Source organism: Corapipo altera, unplaced genomic scaffold (genome assembly GCF_003945725.1).
Source record: "Corapipo altera isolate COAL_440 unplaced genomic scaffold, ASM394572v1 52b, whole genome shotgun sequence".
NCBI lineage: Eukaryota > Metazoa > Chordata > Aves > Passeriformes > Pipridae > Corapipo > Corapipo altera.
Window position 1 is genome coordinate 616,883 of NW_020884922.1, and position 14,246 is coordinate 631,128.

At 41.2% G+C, this 14,246-nt stretch overlaps 1 protein-coding gene across 2 annotated transcripts in view; it reads left to right on the forward strand.

The window, feature by feature from the left end:
* The window catches only part of PTDSS1 (phosphatidylserine synthase 1), a 30,927-nt gene extending 27,253 nt beyond the window's left edge, over nucleotides 1–3,674 (forward strand). The window contains exon 13 of one of the 2 annotated variants that reach the window (XM_027657136.1): nucleotides 167–3,674. In XM_027657136.1, coding sequence (XP_027512937.1) covers nucleotides 167–279 — 113 coding nt within the window. In that variant the 3' untranslated portion in view covers nucleotides 280–3,674. The remainder of the gene's footprint in view (nucleotides 1–166) is intronic. The other variant, XM_027657138.1, reaches the window with a different exon arrangement.
* Nucleotides 3,675–14,246: the final 10,572 nt, after the last annotated feature.

Consider the following 14,246-nt stretch of genomic DNA (forward strand, 5'->3'; position numbering starts at 1 on the left):
TTTTAAAAAAAAATACAGGCCACTAGATGGAGTACAAGTATCAACCAGTTTAGCCTGAAATAATCCATACTGTTGTAAACACTGTAGCTCTCAAAAACCTTACTGTCTTTCAGACAAGAGCTTGACAATGTCAACTATATACAATAAAAAAATATTTATTTCTCAGCAGGTGCTGACAATAGTCCACCAAAACATTCAGTCAATAGTGAAAGCCACTCATCTAGAAGGAGGAATCGGCACTCCAAATCAAAACTATCAAATGGAATTGGCAAGAAATAAGAGTGGTCTCTGAAGACATCCTACAGTGTGATGAGAGGTCATGAAGATCAGACCTGGCTCTGAATTGCCAAATGGAAGGTGGATTTTTAAATTAAAAAGTTTAAAAAAGGATAAAGAAGGATGGAAGAAAAGGATGATGAAGATGGAGCCACCAGTGTAGTGCAGATAATTGCCTGCTGACACTTGCCATTCACTGATATAAATCTAGTTTCTTCAGCATGTGGCACCAAAAGCTCATGAAGGGTATGCTGGAAAAAAGTGTACTTTTGTCATAGTAGGTACACCCTGTTTTGCGTTCAGATATTGCAAGTGCATTTTTAATATCTTAGCTGAGGACTTAAACACAAAGGTTAGTAAACTGATAGTTGTCACGGTTGGATTTTTGTTTGTTTGTTTTGGTTTACTGTTTTTGTTGTTTTCTACAAGAGTATGCAATCCTTTGACTAAAAGCAACTCTGCCCTTCTTTCTGAGTCTCACACCAAAACTTCTCCGTACAACAGTTAGTAAAAGCAGTTACTTGTTCCATACAACAGTTAGTAAAAATTTCGTACTGCTTGCTTTTGCTTAAAGGCTCTTTAGACCTGGTGTCAGGGTTTTAGCAGCAAGGAAATGGGTCCAGGTTTCTTGTAAAGCATGTGACATTGATCTTCTGACAGTTTTTTTGTTCTGTACTGTCCTGCTTCATTGATACATGTTCAATTTCTTTTGAATTTTTAAAATACATATATACAAACCTGCTCCCTAGTAGAGGGACATGCCTCCTGTCCTCAGAGACAAATGTCCTGTTATTTCATTGTTTTTCCTCCTTTACTGCAGTGTCTTTTGCATTTTCAAGTGTAAATATGACATTTTCTCAGCTGTGCCACATTGTGTACAGTGGTCCTTCCCACTCCCTTCTAATTTGCCTCCATCTCAGCTGGAACCAGAAATCCCATTGTTTTCAGACTGATACCAGAAACTGCTTTGAAGGCTCAGATGCCCAGCTGAGCTTGGTGATAAGGCAGTCTTTCACTGAAGCAGAGTTGCTTACCATCTCCATAATTACATGTGAAGATTTGCTGTAGTCTTTGGTGTCTGAGGGGCAGCATGATGTTACTGTGATATACCCCATTGCTTTGGTATTTCCTATCATGCATCAGACACCCAGCAGCAAAGTTGTTTTTTCTTGCAGTTTTGTTTGTTTTTTTTCCTGAGGGTTGTGTGAGGTTTACTTTTTGTCTGGGTGTTGTTTCGTTGCCTTGTTTGTTTTTTTTAAATGTATTAATTCTGACATCTGGCAGTGGATAAATCTCCAGCAGTGAATGTAATTATTAAGTCAAGAGGTAAACAATCATGAGCAATCAGTTCCTGTATTAAGTTATCCAAATGTTTTTGTGCCAATTAAATTTTAGGATTCAAGGTGTTCAGAGGGGTAGATAGCTTAAGTTGCTTAATTTTTATAAGAAAATGAGATTTCCTTTTTATTTGAATAATATTACTGTGATTTGCCACAGGCTAAGTACTAAAAAAAAAAAAAGATGCAGCAGAGAGTTTGTACAAGTGTATGATACTGTAAATAGAAAAAACTATCCTCTGTAATCCATCAATTCCTACCTGCCGTAGATTATCAGTGTTTTCAATGCACTTAAGTGTTGCTGCTGAACTCCTCAGAGGCCTTTCATTTCCCATCCTGCTCTTCAATCAAACATAAGTGTACAACTTGGGAAGTAACACAGTAGAAGCTGCAATATCATCATTGCTACAGTGACATTAACTGTAACATGAGAAAAATGTAAGGAAGATTTTCAGGCTCTTCTACAACTACTTGGTTTTCATTCATGCTATAACGATTCCACATATTGCCTTCCTATTCATAATGTACTACATATTGATGAATGTATTTGTAGATTTCTTTGGATACTGAGACTTGTTACTTTTTTATTTCCTTGGCTAATAACTCAGTCTGCGTAAGACTGAAAAATGGCATTGTAAATTTTCTATTGATTCAATACCAAAGCAAGAGATTTGAAGTCTAATGGTTTAGATATTTTAAGTATTGTGGTTTTCAAACGTGAGAGCCTGTTTTGTACTTGCAAGGTGTATACACCAACTATGTATACAAAGCTTACATGTGTAAGCACATGCTGAAGTACCATATTTACTTGCCTGTGGGGACAAACACATATTTTGTAAATGCAGACCTGGTGCTCACACTGCTGAACTGCACCCTAAAAATATTGGAAAGATCAATATGAAGTGTCATCTTGTTGGAAGCTGACTTCTGTATACTGTTATAACAGCTTGGCCTTGAAGAAATGTTGTTTGACAACACCTTTAAAGATATTTCCAATGAAGTCTTTTTACTTTAATTCTTTTGTGTTTGATTGGGGTTTTTTTGGTTTTGTGGTTGTTGGAGTTTTTTGGTTTGGTTTTTTTTTTTTTTAGTTTGTTTGGTTTGGGGGTTTGTTGTTTTGTTTTATTTTTATTTTAAAAGAGGGATGGCTACGGAGAGGTGAAACTTAAGTAAACTATTCAAGTGCTGCTTGGAAAATGTCACTTTGTCTCCTCTATCAGCGGTTCTGGCTGGAATTGTCACAAGTCCTCCACTGACTGACAACTGTATTTTCAGCCCATGAGCTTTGTATTTTCAGACATGAGCTTTGCACTGGAAGGCATTAGAAAGGTGCTTTTGATCACTGCTGTAAAATTAGTGATCTCAATTTTATCAGTTACTGTGCTGCTGCTGAATTCTGTATGTGTGTAACACCTGTAATGACAAATCACTGAGCTGTTTAGCAACAAGTATCCATGTATGAGTTCTGCTGCTTAAACAGTATTTTGTAACAGTCATGGATGCGCTGTCCTGTTTTCAACTACTTATTCTGTCACAGCCACTCATTCCTACTTTCCTTCTTCTGGCATTCTTTCCTTTCTCTGTCCTCTAGTGATCTCCCCTGCTGCTATGGAGAGATCTGAATTGGCTCTCCAGAGGCTGACCATCAATAGTGTCAGTCATTGAAGGGAGGCTAATTCAAGGCAGGGTGGTGTAAGCAGAGGGTAGTGGCAAGAACTTTAAGTAGTGGATTAAATAAAAATGGAAAGTTTTAAAATGCAGGTGTACAATGAACTAGAGCTAGCCTTGAGTACTGAATTCCAGTATTAAAGTTGCTGCGTGGATCATACACTGCATCTAATTAGATATTTGGAGTGTGATTTCAATCAGTTCTTTTCTTACTTTGCTGTGAAGATCATAATTTCATGTTCCAGCTGTTAAAATTTTAATATTTTTTACTTTGTTATTGCAAGAGGACACAGATATTGCCACATATTTAGTAGTTTTTGAATAGAGTTGCTCTGTATTGATTGCAAAGTACTGTTTTTTGCAATAATTGAGTAAATCAAACCATGTCACCAATATGTGTGTTTGTCTGTACCTATAAGGCATAGGAAATGATTACATACTGCTTTTAGAAGCCATTATGTTTTATTCTAAGTAATTGCGTTCTGACAAATGCAGTGGTTCTTGAGCAGCTTACAGTAAACTCTAAAGTTTTGCTGTAATTTATTATTTCGGAGCAGCAGATCTGATAATATGAACAGTTATGTTACCCCTTCTGAAGTCTTTCTAGTATATAGGGTAAGTTCTTGTCTTAATTATTCTTTCTGGATTTGTTTTACTATTGCATGGGAGAGCTGAGTTGCGAGACGATCTCATGGCAGACCTTCAAAGATGAAATGAGACCTCTTGTAGAAGGACCTGTAAGACAGGCTAGTGGAAAGTAAACTTTTGCCGATATAAAGGTGTCATTGAGTCTCAGAAACACTTTACCTTGGTTTTTACTACTAGCACAGTTTCCACAACAGCAATTTCCAAGTTTTTTAATACCTAAAACCTATTGTGAACTGGTGATTGCTCCTCTGCTGTTGGCACTAGCCTGTTGTCTAGTCTGTAAAGCAGCATAGCTTTCCCTTTCTTCCTCAGTTCCTTCTCTATACCGACATTGAATACTGGGACTTTCTGCCTTTCTGGGAAGGGCTTTTCTTCAACGTGACTTATCTTTTTGAATACTGATATATAGAGAGCCCATAAATTCTGAGGTTGTAGTAAAATCAGGAATAGCCAGAACTTATCTTGTTCATTCCCTGAGAAAAACAGCTAAGAGGCAATTGTTCGGCTTGTAATTCTCTTCTGAAGGGTGGGAAAATACCTGATGAAACAATTTATAAGAACCACCCCTCTCACAGAACACTGCTTACTACATTGACTCATAGAATATACTGAGTTGGAAGGGACCCATCAAGATCGAGTCCAACTCCTGGTCCTGTGCAGGACGCCCCAAGAATCACACCATGTGCCCGAGAGTATTGTCCAAACACTTCTTGAACTCTGTCAGGCTTAGTTCTGTAACCACTGCTCTGGGAGCCTGTTCCAGTGCCCAGCCACCCTCTGTTCCTGATATCCAACCTAAACCTCCCCTGACTCAACTTCATGCCATTTCCTTGAGTCCTATCACTGGTCATGAGGGTGAAGAGATTGATACCTGCCCCTCTGCTTCCACTTGAAAAATGTGCTCCTTTGTAAGCATTGGGCTCTACTATATTTGAAGGATCAATCTTTGTTGTGGGTCTGGGTAGTTGCTGTTGTGGGTGGAGCTCTAATGAACAGTGTCAGGATAGGGTCAAATGGGCCAGATGGCTTCAATTTCTGCTTGGTTGCCCTGTGACACAACTTGCATGCTATTTAGATCATGTGATTTGGCACAGACTGGAAGCCAGAGCCAAAAACTGGCGTCATAGCGATTGAAGTAGGTTTTGGTGTCCATGCTTACTTTGGTGTCTGCTCACATTCAGCTACATCCTACTAGCATGTGCAGAGGCCTAAGAACTCTCCTGTGCTACTACGTTCCAACTGGTATATGCTGGAGCACTATAAGGACTACATGATTAGGTTTAACCAGAGGTTTCTGAGCTGATTTTAAGCCTTGTATGCTCAAAATACCTCCTGCAGTACTCTGGCTCCCTCTCCCTGCAGGTCTGATCTGCTGCCTTATGTATACCTCATAGTTCTGTTTTCTGGAGCCCTGTCAGGGCCAGGTCCTAATTCAGCAAATTAAGGTAGTTCTCTTAAAGTGGAAATGTGTTTTGAACAAACACCTGCCCCCATTACTCACTTTGCATTTGCTTTTGAATGGCTGGTCAGGAATTGGGGATGTACATCGTTACTTAAAGAAAGTGGAACTAAAAAACCACAAGCTCTTCATACACTAGGCTGAAAAGCACAAGAAGAATCACACTCATGGCTTATGCCCAACAAGCTGCATGGTTTGTTATCTTTATGCCTGCTCGCTCATCTATCAGAGCTGTGTCTGTGACTGCAGGTACACCTCAGGTGCCTTCCCCTGTGCTGGTTTCATGTGCACGAGCCCCTTCTGAAGCCAGTCGATAATCAAGCTCTGCTGCTCCCAGGTTTCTTTGGAGTAAGTGATACACCTTTCAGACTTCTCAGCACATCTGGGACCAGAGGGCTTACCATTGACAGTGTGAAGATAGTGAGTAGGTTTTCAGGCTTGCTTACATTTTATATGGTACCAATCAAGCTAATGACCTGCCTGTATGTGAGAGTTCTATGTATAAACAAGGCTGGCTCTAGAAACCCAGTTTGGGTCTGGAGAAAATACTTTTTATTTTATTTTTTGTTCTTGTTTCTGGACAATTTGAGACCCGCTATAGCTTTTGGCAATATACAGTTAGCTATACATTTCCAGAACATCATGAAGAGCAGACTCTGCACAAGTCTGTAGTGTGTTTTTCACCTCTCTGTTCACTTTGGAGAACTGCTCAGGAAAATTCATCAAGTTCTCTCATACTCTGAAGATGAATCCAAGTCATGGTTATCTCAAAGGACTTTTGAAATTTTGGATATCAATTTTTATTTCCAGCTCCTTCCTTTGTCGTTAATTTGGACTGTATCTTCTTGTGTTTCCATCATCTCTCGACGGAAGACCAGAATTGGTCTCTCATCCTTGGGTTTTGTTTCTCTCACAGAGGAGTAGTCCTGCCCTCAATAGTCTAAATTATACTATGGTAAGACCAAGTGAGTTTTTACTTCAATGCAGAAAAAAAAGAAAATGTGGGAAAGAATGCAAATTGTAAACATTAGATTCCTATAATCAGCAACAATGTAATTGCCAGACTATACTAAGGATACACATGGGCTTAATTTTCTTCGTTTTTGAGGATCTCAGTTTGCTGATGATCATGAAATAACTGGTTGGCTTATTTAATGTTTTTAGAGTAGGGGAATTTACAGCAGTAGCATTCCTATGGCTGTGATCCAAGTATGTTCTACAAATGCTGTGCCCTGCAGTTCAGTATTTCAGTGGTTCTTGCTTAAAAAAATACATAAAATACTTCTGTGTGTTTGTATATATATATATATATAAATCTACCAGATGAACTTTCTCATCAAAATGCTCAGGGCCTGGTTCACTGTAGTCTCTGTGACAAAGATTACTGTGCATCTAGACATTTGGAAGCATCCAAGTCTGTCTGTACCCTGTAAAGTCCAGGATCAGTAGGCATTAATCTCAGTTGCAGCCCCTAGGGGATGCTGTAACACAAACCCACAGAGAACGTGACCTGGATTTTCAAACGTTGCTTCTAATTTTGGGTGACTGGCTTTAGCCACCCTGGCTCAATTTTAAAGATTTCATAAGTCCTGTTGACTTTAATTACACGTGCTGTACACACAGGCCCGCAAAGTGCCCTTGTTGTCAAACTTGCTACAGAACAATCAAAGCATAATAAAATCGAATGAGTAGCTTTGAGGAGACTTTCAATTAGTTAAATGATAGCTCTGGTCTTTGGAGAGCAAGGGCAAGAGACTTCTATTTCAGTTTCCACCATACACAGACTACCAATTTGTTGTCTGGGTACCTTCCCCGTTTGAAGGGAGCACTAATTTCTCCAGAGGACTTTTGGGATGAAGCTCTGGGCAGGGTTCTCCTGGCTTTCCTGCTATTCCCACTACTCTTTGTGTACGGCATTGGGGTGGGACAGGGTGACTGCTGTTTGAAACGGTGGTTTGGTTTTTGCTCCCAGGAACTCAGCTGGACCAGGGCACAATCTCCAGTGCTTCAGTTTCTGGCTGTAGCCATGAAGTTGTGAATTTTATCTGCTTGCTCAGATGAGCCTGTCCCTCATCCCTGCCAATCTCTTTGAGACAGGGAAGCCACTGTGTGTAGAGTGTTATTGCCTCATATCTTTGTGTGGTTCAGAGTATATATCAGCAAGCATTCAGAACTTCATGCCATCTGCAAAGAATTCCCGTTTTTCCATTAAGAGTCACTAAGTGTTTTTTCTAAAGATTTGGAAAATTCTACTAGCCACAAACCTCAGCAGGGCATCCGACTTGTTCCAATTACTATGATTTCTGTCTGTTAACACTAACATGTGGCTCAGGGAAAAAAAAATCATTTAACTTTTATGTGATCAGTTGAAAGAAGAAATTGCAGCCCTTATTCCTTGCAGGAGGAAACAGTGTCCTTGCTCTTCTCAGTCTGGGTCTCTATAGAGTAGCCACTAATAATCTAAATAAGCCTGTGTTGGGGTTTTTTTGCAACCTGATTTCAGTACTTAATGGAGAGGAAAAAGAATACAGTGAAAAATTTCACTAAAATGCACATATTTCCATTAAATATGGAAGAAAACCAAGACCTTTTATTAAATTAGCTAAGACATTTAGGGTTGGGTTTTTTTCTTATTTATGTACTCTAAGGGTTGTAGGTGATGCAAAATGATGCTTACAACTTTTAAAATATTCTTATTTCTGCCCATTTGCTGACTTCTCCATATTTGGCTCCCAACTCCAAATCTGCACATTACCTTTGCCCACATTTAAAATGCATCTGGAATAGCAGGATAGAGGTTGGGGCGGAGAAACCAGATAAAGCTGAATGCAACTTTCTGGTGACATGTTCTCGAAACATCCCAAAATATCTCTCGGAGTAAAACGTTCCACTTGTTGACTTCAGGTTTCAGCAGCACACGCTGTTCATTCAGTCCCGGTGCTTTTCACAGGGATGGTAACATGATTACCAATAATGATCTTTCATGCTGTAGAGTTTTCTTCTTGTTGGAGAAATTTCTTTGAAACAATGCATAGGATATTGCAAACTTGATTGGAGGAGTAGTCAGTAAGTTCATGTTAAAGAACAGAAATGGGGACAAAGGGTAAGTCACTTGTCTACATTTCCTCAGGAAGCTGAAGACAAAGAGAAGAGTAAAATCCCAGACCTTTGGTTCCCATGTTGTTACCAGGAAATTACTATGGGATTTGCTAAGAAAGGGCTTCTGTAGTAAATCTAAAAATGTTATCCACATCTCTTAGTCCTTACAAATGAAAATATAATGCAAGAGGGAACAGGAGGTGATATATTCTGTTTCACTGACTTACTTCAATTTACCTACCTTTTCCAATGAGCTTTTATGACCAACACCTTGGCTGTTGATTTAAAAGTAGGGTTTGCTAAAGGTGGGTCAGGTAGGGCAAGGTAGAAGATCTTGCATACAGACTGGGAGAAAAACTAATTGAGAACCGCCCTGTGGAGGACTTGGGGATTCTGGTGGACAAAAAGCTGGACATGAGCTGGCAATGTGCGCTCACAGCCCAGAAGGCCAAACGTGTCCTGGGCTGCATCAAAAACAGCGTAGCCAGCAGGTCAAGGGAGGTGATTCTGTCCCTTGTATTCTGCCCTTGTGAGACCCCACCTGGAGTGCTGCCTCCAGCTCTGGGTTCTCAGCATAGGAAAGACATGGTATGTTGGAGTGGGTCCAGAGGAGGGCCACAAAGATGATCAGAGGGATGAGCACTTCTCCTATGAAAACAGGCTGAGAGAGCTGGGGTTGTTCAGCCTGGGGAAGAGGAGGCTCCAGGGAGACTTAATAGCATCCTTCCAGTACCTGAAAGAGGCCTATAAAAAAGAGGAAGAGCAACATTTTACATGAGCAGATAATGGTAGGACGAGGGGGAATAATTTTAAACTAAAGGAGGGCGGGTTTAGATTAGATGTTAGGAAGAAATTCTTTAGTGTGAGGGTAGTGAGTCACTGGAACAGGTCGCCCAGAAAAGCTGTGGATGCCTGGTCCCTGGAAGTGTTCAAAGCCAGATTGGATGGGGCCCTGAACAACCTGGTCTAGTGCAAGGTGTCCTTGCTCATGGGAGGGGGGTTGGAATTGAGTGTTCTTTAAGATCCCTTCCAACTTAAGCTCTTCTGTGATTCTGTGATCTTTGGATCTCAAAGGCGTGCTGGGGCACCATGGTTCTGAATCAAAGTATTGACTCTCTGCTGTTCTTGTTAGCACTTCTAGTCCAATACATTTGACTTTCCAAGGGAATGAAACAGGCAGGCTATGTTGCCTGCTTCACACTTCACAAAGTCCAATGGTCCTGGTTGAACCAGGGCTGCAGAAGGGACAGCAGCCAGAGGTTGTGAGTGGGGTTCTTGTTCTGTGTTGGAGTTGGAACTGATTTCAAAGGGAAAACTTAGTCCTTTGGAAGACTGTTCATTCTCCATGTACATGAAAAAAAAATAGCAGCTGGAACTATTCTGAAATTAATATCAAGACAAACTATTTGGATCTCACAGCTCCTTATACTTCTTTGGGCACATGCAGGTGCTCTACCCATTCTCCCTGCAGAGTTGCACTCTCTGTTGAGATGCTCCACATCTCTCTTGGGGTATTGAGGTTATTTTGCCTTTCTCAGATGTGTCCATTTCTCATGAGCCCAAATCAGTTTTGTCTCTCAGCTTACTGCCAGATTGTCCTTATTTGGGCATCCACAGTCACCATCACTTGATTCTTGCTTATCTGACACCTGAACACTAGCAATTTTCCAGAGGACCTTTCTGAGAAAAGCTGCTGTGATTAGCTGATAGCACACTCCTCCTGTGTCTCTTCCAACAGCAAATCTTTCAGATTTCATTCTCCTTAGCTTGGTTATGGAGATGGCTATGAATAGTCCTTGTGTGCTGCTGGCTATTAAAACTGGCATGGGTCATGGCTCCATGTCAAATAACCACAATATTTCCAAGCAACTGCTGACTCAGAAATACACTGCTATAGATCCCTTGGAGCACCAAGCATTGAAACATCAGTTGTCTCTCTGAAGACCCTGATGTCTGCAGAGTCCAAAGCTGGGATGAGGTAGGAATATGACCACCACTTTTTTGTTTTTTTAATTAACAACTCCAGAGAAAGTGGTTTGCTGTGAGTTTGTGTGCCCAGGCATGCATTGCCTTCTTGCACGAAGAAACTGTAATTTGTAGAAGTGGATGATTTGGTACAGTCCTGCTACTTAACAGCAGGACCTTATGGCCCTCATGGTTTTGGTTCTGCATTTATTGTAATTGCTAAGTGAGCTGGTCTCCTTTGCATGATGCTGTTTTCCCTGTTTTGTTATAGCAAGAATTAAGGAGATGATGTCACGTGTCTTTATACCAGGTTAAAACGTTCTGCTTTTCAAATTCTGTTCTTGAACCTGTCCAGATCCTGGAATTTGCTTCCATCAGCCCTGCTCCTCTGCCTTGATACGTCAGAGATCTTTCATCAAGGATTAATTACTTTTTGAACTTGATGGGACAATCCCAGTCATTTTAAAATGAAAAGAAAAAGGAATTAAAATACAGCTTTTGTCTCTGAGCAGGGTTCCTGGCTCATCTCTATCCTTCTACCTAATGTGACCCCACAAGACTTCAGCTTTCAGCGGGTGACAGAGGTGTTCTGGTGACAGTCTGGTTCAGCCTCTGTTCTGCTCCCCTAACAATTACTTTTCACTCCTCTCCCTCAGCAGCCGTATCACTTTCCCACACACAGGCAGCCAGTCTCTCCCCTTCTAGCAGCAGGATGGGATGCCTGGATTCATCTCCGCTTGAGACAATTGACAGACGAGCCTTTATTAGGTGCAGAGTCCCTGTAGGCTTCCTTGACAGTCAATAATATTCAATAGGTCCCTTCAAAGAGCAGGGGAGGTTGTACATGGTTTAATCATCCTTTGGAGTTGAGGTGGCCTCCAAAGGATCCTCCACTGCTGATAGCAGGTGTGTAGCTATGCCAGCCTTCTAAATGCATCACCTCCTGGTAGCACCTAAATTACAAGAGATGAGTCCAGGCCCTTGCTCCTGTTGCTCCATTGATTTGAGCCATTCATCCCTTTTCCCCACTGGTTCTCACAGCATGACGCTGTTTTCCAAATGTACTTCAGCAATGGACAATTCCATCTAATGGGGTGGGAATTACTTGTCACCTTTCTTCCCGATGGTGTGCTTTTAGGATGCTCCTGGTACTCTGAGCCCATCACGGTGTCAAAAAGGAAACTAAGGGTTTCATGGTGGAACAAACATGACATTCACCTGCTTTCTTACAGGACCTGCTAAATTTGAGGCTGTATTCCTGTTAGTGTGATAAGCAATATTCAGCATCAGAAAAGATAAGAGACAAACCTATTTTTCTTTCTTCTCTCAACTCTCTCAAGCTGTAATTCATCTTCTCCAGCTTCCTTCTTTAGGCACTGCAGCTGTTAGAAGAGGGTTAAACAATCTCACTAGGAAGCAGAGAACTTTATCATAGCTAAAGAGGATTAACACACACATAATCCCCTTACAAAGACACTTGCCTTCCAACTCCAGTGCGTAAAAATAAAAAAAGGATTGCATCAATGTTATTTTTCTTATATCTAATTTGAGAAACAATAGAGCACATTAAGTAATTAAAATGTTCACCTGTAAGGTGCTTAAAGCAAGTCTGCTGGCAGATATATAATTAGCTCCAGTCAGCTGCTTGCTTATTTACTTCCGTTAATTTACATAGTGTGGGGTCTTTGGGCTTGGAGCTTTATTTAGAAAACATTTTATTATTGCATAAAGTAATGTGGTGGATAGGCAGGGACCAAAAATAGAAAAACAGAAATTAGATCATTTACTGAGCAAATATACATGCTAATATAGGGTATTTCAGGTCCTCCTTGTTATGCCGTCTTCGGATACTGGCAATTTATCTTTTGTCAGAACTATAGTTCTTAATAGGCTGGGTAAAATCACCCCAAATGTTACTATTTTTCATGTGTTGTTTTTCTTCCACAGAGGACCCAGTCTGCTCTGCCTGTCTCTGCTCGTGAAATACAAAGCAGTGGGCTTTCAATTTTCTTTAATGTAAGGATGACTTAGAAAGATGCAGATCCGTGCATTCCCAGACCATGTGAGCATTCTGAAAATAAGGAACATGTCAAGACTACTACCTGTAATAAACAGCAGATAGTAAAAAACAGCATTTAAATTCTGGGGATTCACTTAGTATTTGTGTCTGGTCCTGTTTTCTTTGCTTGCATGCATGGGGATGCACATGAAGGGGTGGAGACCAGGATTTTTGCCTTGTTTCCTATGCCACTTCTGCCAGACCCCTGGCTGCCAGCAAGCCAGGGGATGCACATTGACAGACCATGGCAGGACAGACAGAGATCCGAGTGCATGGAAAGAGAGAGGAGAGAATGGCAGGCTGCAGTTAACAGCTCCATTGCCATGAGCTATAGGCACCACTGCCCATTGGTCAGGACCATTCATTTCACATGGTTTTTATAGAGTCTTAAAAAAATCTGGCAGCACTGGGGAAACAAACCTTGGGAATGATTTACAGTTATTTATTGTTCATCTGTGTGAATGGATGACTCTGCAGAAGAGCCCACAGTTAGCATTTGTGATCTGGGTAAGACATATGGGAGGCTGGAAGGTAATGACTGACACTGGGAAGGAGGGGGAAATATTATTGTACTGATGTTGAGTGAGCACTGTAGAGGAAGTGAGCCTTTATAGTGTAAAACCTCTAGCACTGGAAAAGATAAGCAGTGTCTACAGAAATCAGCTGCCTTTGAAGTTTGGGGGGTTGTTTTGCTTTCAGTACCCCCAGGGAAGCTTTCCCGCCTTTCAGTCTTGCCTGTTGATCTGAGCTACATCCCCAGATCTATAGGTGTCTGTGCTCCTGTGGCAGGCTATGATAAAGCCCAGTGGTTTTTTAACAGTATAAATTATTGTACCTCCCTGTAGGTCTCAAGTTCAACAGCCACAGGAGACTGAGCCTGTCAGCAAATGAGCCCTTCATGGCTTCTGCTTTCTTAGTGAAGTGTTGGTTTCATGGCTTCTGACAAGTGCATCTCAATATAAAAATCATGTGTGTAAGCTGACTTTTCTCTCCCCCCCCCCCTTTTTTTTTTTCCTATGGAAAACTTTCCTTTGCCTTCCTGTATTTACTCTCTTGTTTAGGGATCAAGGACTAAACATGTGCCTGCCAGCTCCCCTGCTGAGTCCAGGGCTCCACCTTCCCTCCAGGGACTGCATGTACTTTAGGAAACCAGTTGATGTTCAAGTGGCCTTGGACAGAATAAAAACGTGGAGAAGCTCCTCCATCACAGAATCACAGGAACACAGAATCACAGAATATTCTGAATTAGAAGGGACGCACAAGGATTATCAAGTCTGACTCTTAAGTGAATCACAGCCTGTTTCAGCCTTTTCAGCTGTCAGCAAGCTGGAACCAGATGCAGATAGTTGCTGATCTAGGATAAGGTCACCAAACCTGGGGGAGTTTTACCAAAGCCGGATCCAGCCAGCCAGCCAGCCATTTAAGTGAATTCTAAGGCCAAGTAACTCAAGTTGCCTATTTACACCCACAATTTACTAGGTTTGATTCAAAGAATGAACTAGAAAATTTACTATCCTGGAGACAATCTCTTTTAAACCTGTTTCTCACTGTGAGGAGAGTTGCTTAATGCAAGGTTATCACCTTGCCCCTGTGACACTTGGCTGATATTACAGCTCAATACCTCCAGCATCATCAAACCTACCAGCTCAACAGGGATGAATACAACATCTCACCCAGCCTACAGCCACATAAACACCTGTTCCTTATAGAGTAGCTGCTACCTTTCTGAGCTGGC